This window comes from Lampetra planeri, chromosome 73 (assembly GCF_965212315.1).
Source record: "Lampetra planeri chromosome 73, kcLamPlan1.2.h2, whole genome shotgun sequence".
NCBI classification, from domain to species: Eukaryota; Metazoa; Chordata; class Hyperoartia; order Petromyzontiformes; family Petromyzontidae; genus Lampetra; species Lampetra planeri.
In genome coordinates this window covers 432,442-451,729 of record NC_136178.1, presented here as the reverse complement: position 1 = coordinate 451,729, position 19,288 = coordinate 432,442, and the positions used below count along the sequence as shown (strand labels likewise).

General features: G+C 54.8%; 1 protein-coding gene across 1 annotated transcript; it reads right to left on the bottom strand.

Moving 5' to 3' along the window:
• Positions 1–13,899: 13,899 nt before the first annotated feature.
• On the bottom strand, positions 13,900–18,695 carry LOC144737737 (uncharacterized). Its single transcript, XM_078620590.1, has 2 exons — positions 16,994–18,695; positions 13,900–16,085 (listed from the first exon to the last, which is right to left on the bottom strand). The coding sequence occupies exon 2, from the start codon at positions 14,574–14,576 to the stop codon at positions 14,247–14,249; it is 330 nt and encodes a 109-aa protein (XP_078476716.1). The 5' UTR covers positions 14,577–16,085; positions 16,994–18,695; the 3' UTR covers positions 13,900–14,246.
• Positions 18,696–19,288: the final 593 nt, after the last annotated feature.

Below are 19,288 nucleotides of genomic sequence, written 5' to 3'. Positions count from 1 at the left end.
AGATGACGGGGCGGCGCGGCGTGGGTGGTGAGGCACGATGAGATGTGGGAAAAGAGGATCGTAGCCAGCGCCCAGCGATTGGTCGAATAAGTGGGTGCTCGCAGCGACGTCCGCAGGTGGGGTATAAAGGGGGACGCGCGAGAGCACTCGGGGAGAGTTACCCAGTTGAAGACCCGAAGACGGAGCTGAAGACCTAGTGCCCCGAGACCCCTAGTCCCGCCGTCCTTGTGGGGACCGGGGCCCTGTGTGGCTCGGAGGCGAGGCTGTGGGACCCGGGGTCCGACGCCCCCGTGGGTCGGGCTGGGGACCCACAGTCGAGACGGATACCCCGGGCAGGGAGTGTCCCGAGTAGCTCAGTGGCGTTAGTCGCCGAGTAGCTAAGTGGATGTTGGTCATCCGAGTAGCTCAGTGGCGTTAGTCGCCGAGTAGCTAAGTGGGTGTTTGTCACCCGAGATACTAAGTGGATGTTGGTCATCCGAGTAGCTCAGTGGGCGTTAGTCGCCAAGTAGCTAAGTGGGTGTTTGTCACCCGAGATACTAAGTGGGTGTTTGTCACCCGAGATACTAAGTGGGTGTTTGTCACCCGAGATACAAAGTAGGTGTTAGTCACCTGTGAACGAGTTTGATAAAATAAAGAGTGTGTTACCCGTGAAGTCGTCTCCCGCCGAGTTACTACACTACACAGACAAGCCGGCCGTGACATTGCTGGAGACAGGAGACTCTGCTCGGGGTGTGCCTACCACGGCTGCGGGGACTCCGAGCCCCGCCGCCCTTCCGACCCCGTCGCAGACACGATCGCGACGCACCCCCGACGCTGGGCCTTCAGGGACACGGGACCGGGACGTTGACGGGCCTCCAATAGCGACAGGACGACTTCATCCTGTCGCTCCTAAAACCCCGTCACGTTCCCGGTCTGCATGAGGGCCGCCGCCCGTCCGGGACGGACCGGCAACCCGAACGCACTCAAAGTCCCTTACATTTCGTTAAATTTTTCTGTTGTGTTGTTGTTGTTGTTATATTTATTGTATGCTTCGTTGTCCTTGAATGTGTGATGGTTGTGTTCGCTCGCATTACTTGTCTCGTTATTGTTCAGCCGAGGTCGGCTGGATTTTCTCTACGGGGGAGGGTGGTGTAATGCGGGCGTAAACGGCTTCGCGGATATGACGTCATGGGGGGGAGGAGTTAGGTCACGTGGGAGAGAGGGGTGAGGTCTTAAGGGAGAGATACCGGAAGAGACAGGGGAGTGTGGGAGACAGAGTTAGAGTGAGGCCACGCAGGGCGGAGGTCGAGGAGTGGCGAGATCGCCACATACACGGAGGGTAAGACTTGGCACCGTCGGCCAGCGGTGACCAAGCACGGAGGAACGACGGGCAGCGGTGGAGCTGCAGTGAGGGCAGCCGGAGGACTGCACAGGGGATCTGCAGCGGAGCTGCAGAGATGTGGAGGCTACGGGAGCGAGAGCAGCTATGGAGCTGCCAAGGGGAGAGCTCTGAGCGAGGGCCGTGTGGGAAAAGTGTAAGAACCCCAATAAAGGACGACGGAGACAGAACCAGGATCGAGTCCCTTATTACACATACATTAACATAACTTATGCGATTTGCGCATTTTTCGGAAAATTATAATTTTTTATTATTTTCATCAAAATTTCATAATCCAACACATACAACAGCCACCACCAAGCGACGGAGCCGACCCCGTGTCCCCCTCACCTCACATGAACACACCCGCACGCATTTCCCCCCCCCCCCCCCCCCCCATAGAGCTCCGAGGAGAGGTCACCTGACCGACCGGTTTTTATCTGAGAAACCCTTATCGGGATTAACTTTCACGGTTTCCGGCGACCAGGGAATTGGACGACCTCCCCCGACGCTACTTTGCACCGCGGCGCTGCGACCGGCCTTAAGATGGTATGGTCGCGGCGAAGGGCATTCGGCCACCGCGGTTGAAACGCATCCCCCCACACACACCCCCACGGGTCGACGAGACAGGCAGAGGAGGGACGGGGCGGCATAGTTTAGAGTGCCAAAGCGGGCTCGAGTGCGTAGGTGCCATCGTTAGAGAAGTTAAAGGATAGGGCGGGAATGGCAAATAATCAGAGAGGTGACTCGGACGCATAGTGCGCAATTGATGGGGCAGGTGGTGGAGACATGCGGAGGCTCCGCGCTTAACTTCCACAGCAGGCCGTGGTGATGGACGCCGCTGCATAATGCGCAAGACCAAGCGCCATGCATGAGAAAGGGATTAATTTGAATAAACGCCGCAACACGCAGCGCAGCTGATTAGCATAGCAAGGGCGCCCGAAACCGCCGTACGCGTGCTGACGGGCACGCGCCCATTGTTAAAGAAAAACCACGCTCAGAGCCGCATCCCTTTGATGTAGGAAGGATAAAAAGGGGGCGCAAAGGGGAGATCGGTCTCTTACTCCAGCACCAGGCGACAAGTCGCTCTCCAGCCCAGCGACCCGGACGTCCGTGAGACGCATCGAGGTACGCTGCGAGCACGGGATCAACGGACCGCCGTGAGCACCTAACAGTGAGTAAGAAGGTGAATTAGGATCGTAGCCGATAAATAGGGAATAGGTCCAGGGGTAGTAGAATAGGCCAGCCTCGTCGATTCATACTGACTCAACCACCAGTCCCAGGTAGCAAACAATAAATCCTTAATAGCGAACCGTGTCTCCGTGTGATCTCGCTGAGAAGTGGGAACGCGTGTGGTGCTGTGTACACAGTGGCTCGGCACGTGGGAGCGCTGCGTAGAGCGGCGCACGAGTGGGTGTCGCGTGTGTGCAGGTGTGTGCGCTCATAGCGTGGGGAAAGGGGTCGGTGCGTCCACAGGTACCAGCTCCGTCTATCGCCGCAGGGACTCGCGCGGTGTGAGGGCAGCGTCATTCGCTCTCCGACTCCTGACCCCCGTTTAGAGCGCGTGATTGGTGGAGAGACAACGCAGCATTTACAGGTGAACGAGAGCGTGCGTCGAGCTATGCCTCTCACACGAGCTCGCGGAGGGACGGACCAGGGAGGGGAGCCGTCGGGCGATGAGCCCAGCAACGGCAGCAGCTGCTCACAGAGTAGCGAGGGGTCGGCGAACGGCGCAGTCCCTGCCATAGGCACGGTGCAGGGAGGAACTTCGGGGACCAGCGGCCCCAACACCTCCATGTTAGTCAGTGTAACTCCATTTCTTTGCGTGTCTGTAGGTCCATGTAGGTCCATCTTAGTCCATGCGTTTGCTTTATTGACCTGCTGGGTTGCTCTTTGTGCTTTCCGAGTCCCTGACCCACTGATCACCATCCTTAAGGACCTTCATGATGGTGAGCGGCCCCGCGTCTAACTACGTGGCCGTGAGTCAGAGCCATTGCCTTTACACCTTGGGGTGCAACAGGGATGTCCTCTGGCTCCCACATTATTTTACATATGTTTGGACCACGTAGTTCGTCAAGCCTTCAATGCCTGTGTAGTGGTGGTATTGACGTGCGCCGACTGTGACAGTGATGGATCACGGGGCGGCGCGGGGTGCGGGGTTGGGCACGCGTTGTGGGCGTGGTGTGGACGCGCGCGCCGGGAGTGACAGATGACGGGGCGGCGCGGCGTGGGTGGTGAGGCACGATGAGATGTGGGAAAAGAGGATCGTAGCCAGCGCCCGGCGATTGGTCGAATAAGTGGGTGCTCGCAGCGACGTCCGCAGGTGGGGTATAAAGGGGGACGCGCGAGAGCACTCGAGGAGAGTTACCCAGTTGAAGACCCGAAGACGGAGCTGAAGACCTAGTGCCCCGAGACCCCTAGTCCCGCCGTCCTTGTGGGGACCGGGGCCCTGTGTGGCTCGGAGGCGAGGCTGTGGGACCCGGGGTCCGACGCCCCCGTGGGTCGGGCTGGGGACCCACAGTCGAGACGGATACCCCGGGCAGGGAGTGTCCCGAGTAGCTCAGTGGCGTTAGTCGCCGAATAGCTAAGTGGATGTTGGTCATCCGAGTAGCTCAGTGGCGTTAGTCGCCGAGTAGCTAAGTGGATGTTGGTCATCCGAGTAGCTCAGTGGCGTTAGTCGCCGAGTAGCTAAGTGGGTGTTTGTCACCCGAGATACTAAGTGGATGTTGGTCATCCGAGTAGCTCAGTGGGCGTTAGTCGCCAAGTAGCTAAGTGGGTGGTTGTCACCCGAGATACTAAGTGGGTGTTTGTCACCCGAGATACAAAGTAGGTGCTAGTCACCTGTAACCGAGTTTGATAAAATAAAGAGTGTGTTACCCGTGAAGTCGTCTCCCGCCGAGTTACTACATTACAACTGGCGTCAGAAGTGAACCTGTCTTCAAGAAGTATGGACACAAGGAAGACTACCCGTACCCACGAGCGAGGTCGGGACGACGACGGCGTACCGGGGACACCAACCTCGGGAGGAGAGGACGAGGAGTGGCCGCCGATGCAGCACCTCGCGGTGATGGCCGACGCTCTGCTTGCCTCCGACACCAGCCTCCAAGACGCACACTCCCGGTTGGCGGAGTTGCTGCTCGCCGCCGCTGCAATCTTGGCCGAGATCTCCGTTCCAGCGGGCGGGAAAACGGCTGCGGGGTTGGAGGAAGGAGCGAGGCTGGCGGGATCCCGCCAAAAGGCGCTTCGCGCCAAAAGTCTGGAAGTTCCCGCCGTTTTTGAGGGGCCGCCATTGATTGGCGGGAAACACGGACGCCACGTGGCCGGACACCTCCGCGCAGCGCAGCCCACGTCATCAGCGCGCGCCGGAGCTCTCCATTTTGCGCCTGACAACCGAGCCGACATTTTAGACAACTACAGCGGAGCGCGGGAAAATCTCTCCGACGTCGACGACGATCGGGTCCTCCAGCAAAGATTGCCCGCGCTGTCGGCGTTCAAGGCGGATGGGGGCGACTGGGGAGCCTTCCAACGAAGGTTCCTCGCTCATCAGGAGATGTCGGGGTGGTCCGACACCACTGCCCTGCGTGCGTTGCCAGCGATGCTTGACGACGACGCGCTTGCAGCCTTCACATCTGCTGCAAGGTCGTCCCGCTCTACGCTCCAGGCCGCACTACACCTGATGGCGAAGGTGTTCGGGCCGCCCTCCACGTGTCGCCACCAGTTCTACGATCGGCGGAAGGTGGCTGGAGAAACGACGCTCGCCTATCGCACGGCACTACTCGCCTTGGCGGACGCAGCTTTTCCCCGCATGGATAAAGAGGGGAAGGACGCCATGGTGACGGAGCAGCTGCTGGTGTTGGCCCACGAGTTGGGGGTCCCCATCAATGTGGCGGACGAGATGGATATCTGCTCCCTGGCGATCGCCACGAGCATTCACGCGTACGAGGTCCTCAAACGCAGGCCGGGGGTCGTCTGCAATTTGGCGGGGAACGCGGTACTGGCAGCCACGATCGCCGAACCTCAGCCAGCTGCGGTGCAGGAGCAGGCCTTCGCTGCATCGCGTCCGGGGGAGTGGAGAACGGGAGGTCGTTCGCCCACACGTTCGCCCCGCAAGCTGGAGCAACCGAAACCTACGACGTCCGTCGTCTGCTACAACTGCGGCCTTCGGGGTCACGTCGCAGCCGGGTGCCGGGCCCCGCGTCAGCGCGCCACAGGACCACGTCGGGACGACGACCAGGGCCACAAGTCATCCCAACAAAACCCGGCAAGTCGCGGCACCTCACACGTTCGGTCCACAAACACGGCACATTCGGGTCGCCGCTTCGCGGTGGGGGGTTCGCGGCTGGGTGCCGGGGGTTCATTTCGGCGAGGGGGGTCCGTACGCGGCCCGCAAGCAGTCGAGTGGTCCGAATTGGCCCACAGGATCGTGGCTGCGTCGGCCGGGTCGTCCGTGGTAACGGGCTTCATTGACGGGGTTGAGGTCCGGGTGCTTGTTGACACGGGTGCGTCGGCCACCATCATCTCGGACCTTATTTATAACATTCTTCCCGTTCAAAGTAGACCCCTTCTGCCAGTAGACGTGCCATTTAATGCGGCGAATGGGGGATCCCTGGGGATCATCGGCCAGATTCGGGCGACTATTTGCATTGGTGACATCAAATTGGCGGGCCCTATTTTTGTATCATCATCGCTGGCCGTTCCCTGTTTGCTAGGTACGGACTTTTTGTCCAAAATGCCCATCAAAATTCTCATAGATCAGGCCTGCATTGAGCTTCCGTCAGGTCGGCGGCTTGCGTTCTTGACGAGCCCTACCAAAATACGCACGGTTTGTGCGACGGTGCAGGCGCTGGCAACTCAGACTGTAAGGGTGCCCCCGGGATCGAAAATGTTGGTACCCCGTCGGTTGAGGAAGCCACTCGAGGTGGGCGCGGTGGCACAGGGGGGGCCGTTGGGGCCGTCTAACAGGGCCAGAAGGGGCCTCGACTTAGCGGTTGCTCAAACCATGGTGAGAGGGGACAGTGAGCCGTTCGTAAGGGTCCTGAATACGGGGTCGCGGCCGGCCGAAATTGCGCAGGGAACGGTGCTGGCTCACGCCGCGCCGCTACCCGTTGAGGAACGGCTCGTGTCTCAAGCGGATTTCACTGTCGAGTCGCATCCTCCAAGTGATGAGGGGACAGAGTGGTTGGACTCGTTGTGTGCCGGTTCTGCTAACTTGTCCAAAGTGCAATTGGGAGTCGACGCTCCCACGGGGAGGGATTCGCTGTTGTCATTGCCCCTCATTGAGTGGGGCCGTCTCCAAATGTCCGACAGCTCCCTACTTACGCTACGTCGAAAAGTTGGCGCTCCCGAGGTAGGGGATGCGCGGGTCGGTTCCTGGGTGTGCAGACAGGGCCTTTTGATGAAGTGGGACAACATGTCCCGGGGTCACGTGCTCGTTGTGCCTGTTGCTATGCGGGGTAAGGTCGTTCTGGCAGCTCATGAACGGCTCATGCATCTGGGTTTTCAAAAAACGCTCGCCCTAATCCAGCGAGACTATTATTGGCCGGGGATGGGTAACGACGTGGCGAACATTCTTAAGGGATGCGTAGGGTGCGCCGAAAGAAAACCGCCACCATTGGCAGCTAATCCACTGCTGCAATCCATTCAAGTTTCGCGCACAAACGAATTGGTTGCGTTGGACATCTTGGGGCCCTTTCCTGCTACACCGAGGGGAAATAGGTTCTTGCTGGTTGGCGTAGAATACTTCACCCGATGGCCCATGGCATGGCCACTCGCCAACCAGTCGGCTGCAGCGGTGGCGGACGCCTTCATCCAGGGTTATGTTTTGGACAAGGGCGCCCCCGAACGCTTGCTGACGGATCAAAGAAATAATTTTTCGAGCGGTTTGTTGCGCGAGGTGTGCGACCTGTTGGGTACAATGAAAGTGCGTACTTCCCCCTACCACCCACAGACTGACGGGATGGTTGAGCGTCTGAACAGGACGATTACGTCTATGTTGTGCCAACAGGTCTGCGACGATCAGGTTGATTGGGACTTACAGGTGCCGGGGGTACTCGCGGCCTATCGAATGGCCCCTCATGCGGCGACGGGGTTTTCCCCATTTTTTCTTATGTATGGGCGGGAGGCCGATCCGGCCATGGACGTCCAACTGGGGATTTCCCAGCCACGTGCAAAATCTAAATTGGCAGACCACATCAAATTTAATATCGCAAAATTGACTGAAGCACGGGAGGCGGCGAGGTTGAATTCGCGGTCGCGGCAAATTGCGAACGAGAGATTGCATGAGCGGAGGGTGCATACGCATGATTGGAAACCAGGCGATAAGGCCTGGCTGCATTGTCCACATGCACCGTTGGCTACGTTCCCCAAGTTGTTGAGACCTTGGAGGGGACCGGTGGAAATTGTGCGGGTTGCACGACCCCAGAGTATACAGATTAAATGGGAAAAACGCCGTTGGTACGTGCACCCCTCCCGACTGAAGCCCTATACGGCACCGTGTGACCCCGTTCTGTGCCGTAACGACCGGGCGTGTGATGTGACCGTCGACTCGGGGAGGGAGGTGTCGCAGGCTGCTCCTCACGTGTTTCCACCTGACCCACCCCCAGGTGCCTCGGGCTTGACGGCTGCTAACCGTCGGGAGCCTGAACCCCGGGGCACGCACGGGTCCTCGATGCCTGGCCGATGTCTTCCTGAACCGCCGGCACCACCGGACGTTCAACCGCGTCTGGTGCCGTACGACGGACCGGCAAGGCGGACTCGGGCTAGGGCTCAACAATTTTCATGAAGACGTTTTTTTCTCTACACCGAGCTCGCCCGGTGTTCCCCTCTGCCGGGGTAATGTCCCGTTGTAGGGACGCTCGGAAAAAGAAGGGGACACTGCACGAGTCGGAAGGGAAATTTTTTTTTTTTTTTTTCCATTTATTTTCCTTTTTGCATACACATTGCTATTGTCACTCGCCGGTTTGTATATATTGTTCTATTGTCGCGGTGGCATTGGTTGAGGGTTGCGGATGGTAGTGTTCGCGTCGTGTTGTGTTGTTAAGTTAGTTGTTGTTCTTGTTGTTGTGTTGTGTTACGGGGCACACAGGGCGGTTTGTATATTTTTATAGCAGCCGGGTCGGCTGCGAGCTATGTGGTAGGGGGTGATGTAGTGGTGGTATTGACGTGCGCCGACTGTGACAGTGATGGATCACGGGGCGGCGCGGGGTGCGGGGTTGGGCACGCGTTGTGGGCGTGGTGTGGACGCGCGCGCCGGGAGTGACAGATGACGGGGCGGCGCGGCGTGGGTGGTGAGGCACGATGAGATGTGGGAAAAGAGGATCGTAGCCAGCGCCCGGCGATTGGTCGAATAAGTGGGTGCTCGCAGCGACGTCCGCAGGTGGGGTATAAAGGGGGACGCGCGAGAGCACTCGATGAGAGTTACCCAGTTGAAGACCCGAAGACGGAGCTGAAGACCTAGTGCCCCGAGACCCCTAGTCCCGCCGTCCTTGTGGGGACCGGGGCCCTGTGTGGCTCGGAGGCGAGGCTGTGGGACCCGGGGTCCGATGCCCCCGTGGGTCGGGCTGGGGACCCACAGTCGAGACGGATACCCCGGGCAGGGAGTGTCCCGAGTAGCTCAGTGGCGTTAGTCGCCGAATAGCTAAGTGGATGTTGGTCATCCGAGTAGCTCAGTGGCGTTAGTCGCCGAGTAGCTAAGTGGATGTTGGTCATCCGAGTAGCTCAGTGGCGTTAGTCGCCGAGTAGCTAAGTGGGTGTTTGTCACCCGAGATACTAAGTGGATGTTGGTCATCCGAGTAGCTCAGTGGGCGTTAGTCGCCAAGTAGCTAAGTGGGTGGTTGTCACCCGAGATACTAAGTGGGTGTTTGTCACCCGAGATACAAAGTAGGTGCTAGTCACCTGTAACCGAGTTTGATAAAATAAAGAGTGTGTTACCCGTGAAGTCGTCTCCCGCCGAGTTACTACATTACACCTGTACCGGAAGAATTCCCATCTGCTAGAGATACAATGGGAGGCTGATCGATGCCCGGGTGCGGTCAAGGGATGGCTCCCTATAGCTCAACCACGTTATGTATGCCGATGATCTGCTAATTGCTGCTCACTCGGAGGAGGAGTTCGATGTGCTGCTGCTGAATCTGGAGCTTGCCACCAAGAGGTGGGGCCTTACCATCAGCCCCACCAAAACGAAGCACCTGCCTGGGTATTTTATACCGTCGAACAATCCACCCCCACAACTCACAATTGGTGATGCGGCAGTTATGGAGAGATTGCCGACATTCTCATACCTGGCCAATGTGCTCATGACCGGCTCCGGTTTAACAGCAGAGGTCTCACTCCAAATCAGTCGAGCACCATTATCTTTTCATCGGCTGTGTTACGCCGTGTGGAAGCTACCTGGTCTCTCGCTCCGCATGAAACTCCAGGTCTTCTCGGCCACGGTCATTCCCTCCCTTCTCTACGCTTGCGCCCCCCTAATGGAACATATTCGCCGGTTAGAAACATTTAGAATGGCCTGCCTACGATCCTTCCTGGATTTAACCAGGCTGTATTGTGAGGAGCTCACAAATGCTTTAAAAATGTGGACTAAGTCCCATCGGTGAGCTCCTCCGCCAGGTAAGGCTGCGTTGCCTGAGTCATGTAGCCCGCATGGCCAGACACCGCTTGCCTAAACATCTTTTGTTCGGCCAGATCGAGGGGGCTAATCTGCCCGGCACGGGCTAGAGAAGACATGGAGTGATGTGGTACAGGAGGACGTGGAGCTGAATCAACTTGCCGATGACTGGTACCAGCCGTGTCAAGATCGGCCTCTGTGGAGGAGTCTCCTGAAGGACGCTACTGGGCAGTTGGAGGCAGTCGCCCTCCAACAACAACGGAGGGCGGAGGAGCGACACTCACAACAATGAGCGGAGTGCCGGGTGGCTAAAGCACAGCAAGTTGCCGCAGTAGGGGGCACAGATGGTGCATCAGCCAGTCGTCTCAGTCAGTTGGCCTGTGCCATCTGGGTCTGCCCCGTGACTTCCTCCCAGCGGGCGTTCGACACTTTACGTGGCCTCAAGGTGCACATAGCCTGGCACAAGCGTTGTGGTGACGTCACCACCACTTACTGGTGAATGGCGGTTGTTGTTGTTCAGTCTATGTATGAATGTGCGAGTCCATTTGTGCATGTAACTCTATGTGTGTGTATCAATGGATTTGCGTGTGTAACTACATGTCTGCCTTTTTCGCCCAGGCAACGCCGGGTACTCACCACTAGTAGTTTCAATAAAAAAATGGCTTCCCGGTGGGCCGCGTTACCTGCAGGAACAAATCGGCCATGTTGATCCAGCGGCCGTAGAAGAGCCAAAGCTGCGGCAGCACACCTCATGCTGCAGCGACGCGTAGCGAAGAAACAGCCAGGTGGGGTTGGGCCAGCACACCTCGTGCAGGTAGCGGAAGCAGCCCTGCATGGCGTCGTCCCCGACGTCGCTCCCGCTCTCCCCAGATTCTGAATGCTGCCTCCTGCCCTCCTGCTGGCACAGGGTGCGCGAGCGTCAGGACCCACGGTTTAGCTTGCGGGAACTCCCGCACTACAACACGGGCTTACGCGCGCCGAGGCTCGTAACAACGTGAGCATTCACAGAAACATTTTTCCGTAGTTTTCAAACGCTATAGTCAATCCACTTCAGGATGAAGGGTTCACCCAAGCTATTGAAAATCACTCACGATCGTGAATGTCTAATAATCCTGTGAGTGACGAGTGTGAATAAGTGACTGAGCGACTGTGAAAGTGAGCGTGAGCGACCAGGACCATACCGAGTCGTGTCGGGCACAAACACGGCGGGATGGTACCGGAACAAGTCCTGCAGCTGCTGGTTGGAGCACTCTGCCTGCAGGTACTCGTACACGGTGTGGATGTGCTCTGACGCGGTGCAGAAGGGCACTCCTCTCTCGATGGAGACCCCTTCCTCCTCAACCGCACCCCCGCTGCACCAGGAGACGGGGACGCAAAAGAAGCACTCAATATACATACATCTTATTGGTTCTTTCGGTAAAGTCACGTAAAAGGGAAGTAATAAAATAATAAAAATAAAACATAATAAAATAATTCTCACGACGTTTCGGCCACAACGCAAGCAGCCGTCCTCAGGTGAAGAATGAAACACCACCAAGCTTGGAGCGTATATTTAAGCTGGAAGAAGAGCGCCTAGACAAAATAATTTGCATATCAAGAGGAATTTAGCATATGGAAATGCGTAGGAGGTGGGCAGGGGGGTTTCAAATTAATATTATGCCCGTGCATTATGCAGGATTAGCAGCATCAAAGGGAGAAGGAAGGGGGGTAGCATTAACAAAGGAAAGGAATGTTAATAGTATGTAGCTGCAGTTGCTAAACAACCACGTAAAAAACTAAAGTATAAACTACATAGCATCATCAGTATACTTACTATACTCTACAATAAGCTGAGTTACTAACAGTAAGTAATACATTACAGTTCTACGTCGTAAAAATTATATAATATGCTTCCATCTAAACTTTGTTCTCTTACATCACACGAGTCTACACCGTACTATATACTGCCATAGATAAACCCAACATTAAATTATATACTGTATTGCTATAAACCACCCTATACCAGACATACAGTACCCTGGCGTCTACAAACTAAGTTGCCTCTGTGGTAGCAGTTACATTGGAGAAACCAAACGACATGTCTCGGACCGCATCCGTGAACATAAAGCAGACCTGAAACACGGTAGGACAAACACCTCAGCCGTGGCAGACCACTGTTACAATTCAGTGGGCTCACATGACATTGACGTCTCCAAGACAGAGGTTCTCTGCAAGCCATCTGGCTATCATGAGACATTCGTTCATGAGGCGATCCACATATACAAACACAGAGACAATTTCAACCGAGAAGATGGATTCTGGCTTAGCAATCATTGGAAGGACGTAATAAACCATTTCGGATCTTAACTGATTGTGTTCACGTTTACGGTGACTTTCAGACCGCGTTCCACTCACTGGCATTGTATTCTCCGCAGGGATTGGATTCTTTGCTCCGCTGCAAGTTTCCCTCCACGACTCACCCATTGACACGATGGTCAATGGTACAGTGTATAATAACAAATTGTATAACATTTATATGCTTAATACAATATACAAAGTAATATATAGTATCGTAATTGTATAGTAAACATATAGCAGTGTGATACACACTTACTGTTAGTAACTCAGCTTATTGTAGAGTATAGTAAGTATACTGATGATGCTATGTAGTTTATACTTTAGTTTTTTACGTGGTTGTTTAGCAACTGCAGCTACATACTATTAACATTCCTTTCCTTTGTTAATGCTACCCCCCTTCCTTCTCCCTTTGATGCTGCTAATCCTGCATAATGCACGGGCATAATATAAATTTGAAACCCCCCTGCCCACCTCCTACGCATTTCCATATGCTAAATTCCTCTTGATATGCAAATTATTTTGTCTAGGCGCTCTTCTTCCAGCTTAAATATACGCTCCAAGCTTGGTGGTGTTTCATTCTTCACCTGAGGACGGCTGCTTGCGTTGTGGCCGAAACGTCGTGAGAATTATTTTATTATGTTTTATTTTTATTATTTATTACTTCCCTTTTACGTGACTTTACCGAAAGAACCAAGAAGATGTATGTGTATTGAGTGCTTCTTTTGCGTCCCCGTCTCCTGGTGCAGTGGGGGTGCGGTTGAGGAGGAAGGGGTCTCCATCGAGAGAGGAGTGCCCTTCTGCACCGCGTCAGAGCACATCCACACCGTGTACGAGTGCCTGCAGGCAGAGTGCTCCAACCAGCAGCTGCAGGACTTGTTCCGGTACCATCCCGCCGTGTTTGTGCCCGACACGACTCGGTATGGTCCTGGTCGCTCACGCTCACTTTCACAGTCGCTCAGTCACTTATTCACACTCGTCACTCACAGGATTATTAGACATTCACGATCGTGAGTGATTTGCAATAGCTTGGGTGAACCCTTCATCCTGAAGTGGATTGACTATAGCGTTTGAAAACTACGGAAAAATGTTTCTGTGAACGCTCACGTTGTTACGAGCCTCGGCGCGCGTAAGCCCGTGTTGTAGTGCGGGAGTTCCCGCAAGCTAAACCGCGGGTCCTGACGCTCGCGCACCCTGTGCCAGCAGGAGGGCAGGAGGCAGCATTCAGAATCTGGGGAGAGCGGGAGCGACGTCGGGGACGACGCCATGCAGGGCTGCTTCCGCTACCTGCACGAGGTGTGCTGACCCAACCCCACCTGGCTGTTTCTTCGCTACGCGTCGCTGCAGCATGAGGTGTGCTGCCGCAGCTTTGGCTCTTCTACGGCCGCTGGATCAACATGGCCGATTTGTTCCTGCAGGTAACGCGGCCCACCGGGAAGCCATTTTTTTATTGAAACTACTAGCGGTGAGTACCCGGCGTTGCCTGGGCGAAAAAGGCAGACATGTAGTTACACACGGCTGCTTGCGTTGTGGCCGAAACGTCGTGAGAATTATTTTATTATGTTTTATTTTTATTATTTTATTACTTCCCTTCTACGTGACTTTACCGAAAGAACCAAGAAGATGAATCCCTGCAGTCACGAAAGCTTTAAATCGACACATACATCTATGAATATTGTCTGTATTGTGACTAAATATCATTTTAAAATCCGAGCGAGTATTTAGACCTTTTTCAAAAGTGACCTTTCAGAGAGTCAGGCTGCACATTTTTCAAATGTTCCTGCATGAGAGAGGACACGGCCATCTCTGACCCTTAACACTGAGAGCATTCCTCGCTCCTCCCAGATTTCCTCCTCTTTATCCCTCCTCCCCTTCCCTGTCTCCATCTCCTCGCATCTCCTCTTACATCCGTACCTTTCATTTCCTGCCATCCCATCTCCACTCCTCTCCTTACGCCCCTCTCTCCTCTTCCCGTCTGCCTCTCCCACCCATGCTCTGCACACATCTCTCCCCCCCCGTGCCCTCACGCTCACTGAGGTCGCCGGCCAGCATGCTGTTTGCCGACATCTCCAGGGCGAGGTACGCGGCGTGGCACCCGAGCAGACGCCGTAGGTTGCTGACGCGCAGGTAGAGGTCGCAGGCCCGGCCGAACGACGGCAACGTGGAGCCGGGTGGCCAAACTGCCTCGGTCGGCAGCCACGGCAGCATTGTCAGGTAGATGAGGAAGGATGAGTCCACCTCCTTGAGCAGCCACCCGAGCGAGTCGAGCACGTGCTCCATCTTGTACTGCGAGTAGCGCGAGCTGTCGCGCGTGCACGCAAGGGTCCTGCCAGACTGCGGGCAGAAGATTCGGCGCGTGAAGCCGATCCTCCCGCGTCAATCTCTTTTTTCATCAAAGGGCCGATGCGCGCTACGGACGAGTTGCTGCAGTTACAAAAGCCTGCGCTTGCACATCCTGCTAGGGACGCGTGGCATTGAAACGTGTTCATTAACCACTCATCATTGACGTGTCATCACTACCAACACCAACCACCCTCCACTATCACAACTGCCACCAGAATCACTAAAATTATCTTCTCGCCAGAGTCGCTTGCCTGGCCACCCATCCAGCGAGCTCTTTAAATCTTTTCAAGGAGCTGCACTGCTTACCAGTGCATAAGAAAGTCCAGTTCAAGGCCGAGGTACTCACTTTCATAGCAAAGGTTAACCAAGTACAATGCCATCCACCCGAATGTACCGAAACCAACGCTCATCTGCTATGAACCTGCTGCTGCTGTGTGTCCACTCGAGATCCACCGAGCTTCGGACAGAAGCCCCGGTGGTTTGGAACAGTCTGCCAACTGAAGACCGCTCAACGATGACACTCGGTCTTTTAAAGACTCGACTAAAAACATGCATTTCTCTTGTTTCGCTGAATATATTTAAACCTTCTCAGTGCCTTCTGCCCTTGAACTTCAGCTATTTTCTGAATATGGTGCATTATAAATACAGTATTGGATGGATTTATTTGACCATGATCATCGACACCATCATCACCACTGCCACATGGCCCTGCTTACGCATCGCACCGTGTCACTACCACCACCACCATCAAAGACAAAGATCCGCTGTATAGTCTTAACACACTTGGGGCAAGTAGTGTGAGCGAACACCTATGAAGGCCGGTATGGTACACAAGGGGGTAGGTCGCCAGCACCACGCCCAACCGCCTTTGTCTCCCCAGTGACAATGATTTTACAAAGCGCACCAGGTACCCTTGGGAAGACCCAGGACCGGTTCAGATAATCGTCCCTGGTGTTGGACGTGAGCGGAAATCGAACTCGGGTCGCCGGGTTCGTAGGGCAGTGCGCTAAGCGCTACGCTACCGCCACTGCCGTCGCCACCGCAGTCACCACCGCCGCCGCCGCATGGCTCCGCTCATCCCTTGTCCCACTCGCCATCGAGCAGGCAGAGCAGCAGCCGGCGGCGCTTCGAGTTGGGAGGCGGTGAGCAGCGCGTGCAGCTCAGCGCACACCCAGTCCTCCAGATGGGAGCCGCGAGGGTCAGTTGGGGCAGAGATTGGCGCCGGCTTTCGGAACTCTCGCACCCAGCGGTGGAGGGGCTACGGTAGGCGATGATGACGGCGCGGCCGCCCCGGCCGAGGTGCCGGCGTTGCAGCGATGGCGGTGGGCTGCTGCTACTGTGGCGGCGGCGTGGCCATGGTGCGCGCGTGGCCCGCGCTGTCGGGCTGTGCTGCAGCGACAGCTTGTTGTCTGTGTCCAGCACAAATATCGTGTCACTGCTGACCATCTGTGGGGAGGCAAGGCAGACGGTGGGGGGGAGGTAGAGAATTGTAGCAGTGGTCACATGGTACTGCATGCAAGACGTGGCGGCAGTCGGGCCTTCCTGCTGTTTCTGAGCACACCTCTGTGTGTGCATGCACGTTTAACTTATTTCGCGCCGTACGTAGCCGACCGTGCTAATCAGAGGTGCGGATGAGCGTGGATTGTTAAATCCAAGGAGGGAGAATGGTTGTGGACGTCTGTGAAAAAGATCTGCATAGCTCATCGGATTTCTCTAGGATAAATAAAAATCCTGGTTCTGGAAATGCCGAGCGGGTTATAGCTGACGATTTTCCCCACGTGTTGGGAGAGACTTCGGGAGCTGCTGTGTTAATACGGATAAACCTTTATGCCAGATAAATATTGTTTATGACCTTTAAATATCTCGTTTGTGAGTCGTGTAACATTCCTTTAAGGTCCCTGTACTCTTTCTCTGCAATAATTACGTTTTTGTCTTTGTTTTCTTGTTGCTGCTGTGCACACAAACCACGGATTTCCCTTGTAAAATAGCCGGAAAATGGCTAACAAATAAAATTAACATAACCGTATATGTATGCATTCCCATCCAATAGCCACTTAATACAACCACCTTTATAGCCTTAAGATTCCCAATATGATTATATTCATATATATTCCTATGGGAACTGTTTGCCTAAAAAAAAATTCGGTTTGAACCTTTCTGGTATTTTTTCCACAAGTGCTCAGTGTGGTCAATGCAGACATGATGCCTTGCAAAAGGTATCTATTTGGTGTTTTATTGCCAGGAAGGGGTAAAAATCTATTGTTATTTTTTTCATAAAATTATATATTCAAAAGCATTGCTCTGGATTAAGGACCCAGTTGTTATTTTTTTTTGTGCCAGACAAACTCACTAACCTGGAGTGGCTGACGCTGCATGGGTCTCACAGGCAGAGTGGAGGCCTACACGGCGCCCACCAGGCTGCCCGCTGCGTCTCCCGGCATCGCCATCAGGAAGAACGATTCTCCCTTGATCAACTGAAGGTGCAAAAAGAAAACATTTAGAAATGTATTTGGGCTAGGCCACGTAATGATCTGACATAACCAAACAAAAAAACCTTTAAATCGAAAAAGCTTTAAATCGAAAATCAAACAAAATAAGTCGTCGCCCATACAAACATTTACCGCTTCAATCTCTACGACCGTATTCGGTCATTGTTTTTTTGCATTATGACTGCAGGTATTGTGGTCTATGCAAACATGACTCCTTGTAAAAAAAGGTGTCAGTTTTGTTGCCAGATAAAAGGGTAAAAAAACTAATATCATATTTTTTTACTGGCAAATGAGGTTCCAATGGCGTATTCGGTCACTGCGGTTAAGTTTAAGAACAATTCCCACAGCCAAACTTTGCAATTAGATACACGAAATTTCTCTTCAAAGTGCGTCAAAACATCTTCAAAGCGGAAACTGGCACGTTAAGAATATAACCGTGTCACCCGACTTGGCTTCTTGAATAGGTGTGCTGCGTATAAATTGGCACAATAGGTGGCAAAAAATAATTTGGTCATATTTTGGGAGCGAATCCTGATTTTAAAAAATTCACAGCAACTGCTGAGCCCAATAAAGGACAAGAAACTGAATACAATGAATATTTTGGTTAGTTTGAATGTTGTAATACTGCTCACCAAGTCGCCAATCGATGATACAATTGTAATAAAGGACTCTTGCACTGGGTCTGTCTCCGTTGTCCTTTATTGTGGTTTGTACAACTTTGCCCGCACGGCGTCTCGCTCAGTCTCCTCCGCCTTCCCGCTCGGCAGCCCCACTGCTGCCGTCGCTCCCGCAGCCCTGCTGCTAGCTCACAATGCAGCCCCGCTGCTGGCTTCCCACTCAGCCTCTCTGCCTCCGACCTGCAGCCCCACGGCTGCTCTCTATGCAGCCCCGCTGCTGTTCTCTGTCTCCCCCGTGCCCGGACACCGCTGGCCAACGGTGCCGAGTCCGACCTGTGGTGATCACGCCACTTTCCACCTCCTGCCCTGCGTGGCCTCCTCCTGTCTTTATTCCCACACTCTCCCCCAGCCCTTCCGGTTCCTGCCCTTAAAAGCACTCCCTCTTCCCCACGTGACCCAACTCCTCCCACCTGTTACGTCATATCCGCGAGGCCGTTTACGCTCGCATTACACCACCCTCTCCCGTAGGGAAAATTCCAGCCGTCCTCGGCTGAAACAAAACAAGCAATGCGAGCGACCCCCAACCATCAGCCGTGAACGGACAACGGAGAATACAACGAATATAACAATAACAACAAGAACGAGAACAACAATCAACGAAAAGAAAGGGACTTCGAACGCGTGCGGGTCGCCGGCCCGTCCCGGATGAGCGGCGGCCCTCCTGCAGACCGAGAACGCGACGGGGTTTTAGGAGCGACAGGATCAAAACCGCCTGTCGCTATTGGAGGCCCGCCAACGCCAAGGTCCCGTTTCCCCGAAGGACCAGAGTCCGGGGTGTCCCGCAATCGTGTCTGTGGTGGGGTTGGAGGGCCGGCGGGGCCAGGTGTCCACCCCGAGCAGAGTCCGCTGCCTCCTGCAGTGGCACGGCCGGTTTGTCTGTAGAAGGCACGACAGGCGCTCTTGTAGGGTCAACAGGCACAGGCAAGGGCGCGTCGGCAGCAACAGACACCGGCAAGGCAACATCAGAAGATGACGCATCCGTTCGAGGGGCCACGTATGGTTTCAAACGAGACGTATGGACGTACCAGCGCCGAGCTCCGAACCGAATGCGCGTGGACTGCGGGTTAGGAACCTCAATGAGCCTAACAGGCCCCTGCCATGGTTTATGCAGTTTAGGGGAGGTTCCTGCTCGCACCTGCGGGCAATGCAGCCAAGCCATATCCCCCACCTTCCAGGGGCACTTCCCCTTCGAGCGTTGAGCGCAACGTTCGTTTCGGGCCTGGGTTTTGGCAGTAGCCACTCGGGCCCCCTCCCGCGCCTCAGCGACGCGGTCGAACAGCATCCTGAATGTAGTTAGGAAGAGGCTTAGTAGGTCCTCTCACTCCCGTTCCCAACTGCACATCCATTGGCGGCACGTTTTCGCGACCGTACATGAGAAAAAACGGACGCGTGAGGCGTCATCCGGTATGCCGAGAGTACCCCAGGGATGTGCAAATCCCAGTCAGCTTGCTTCGCATTAACCGTGTTACACAGCATGGCTGAC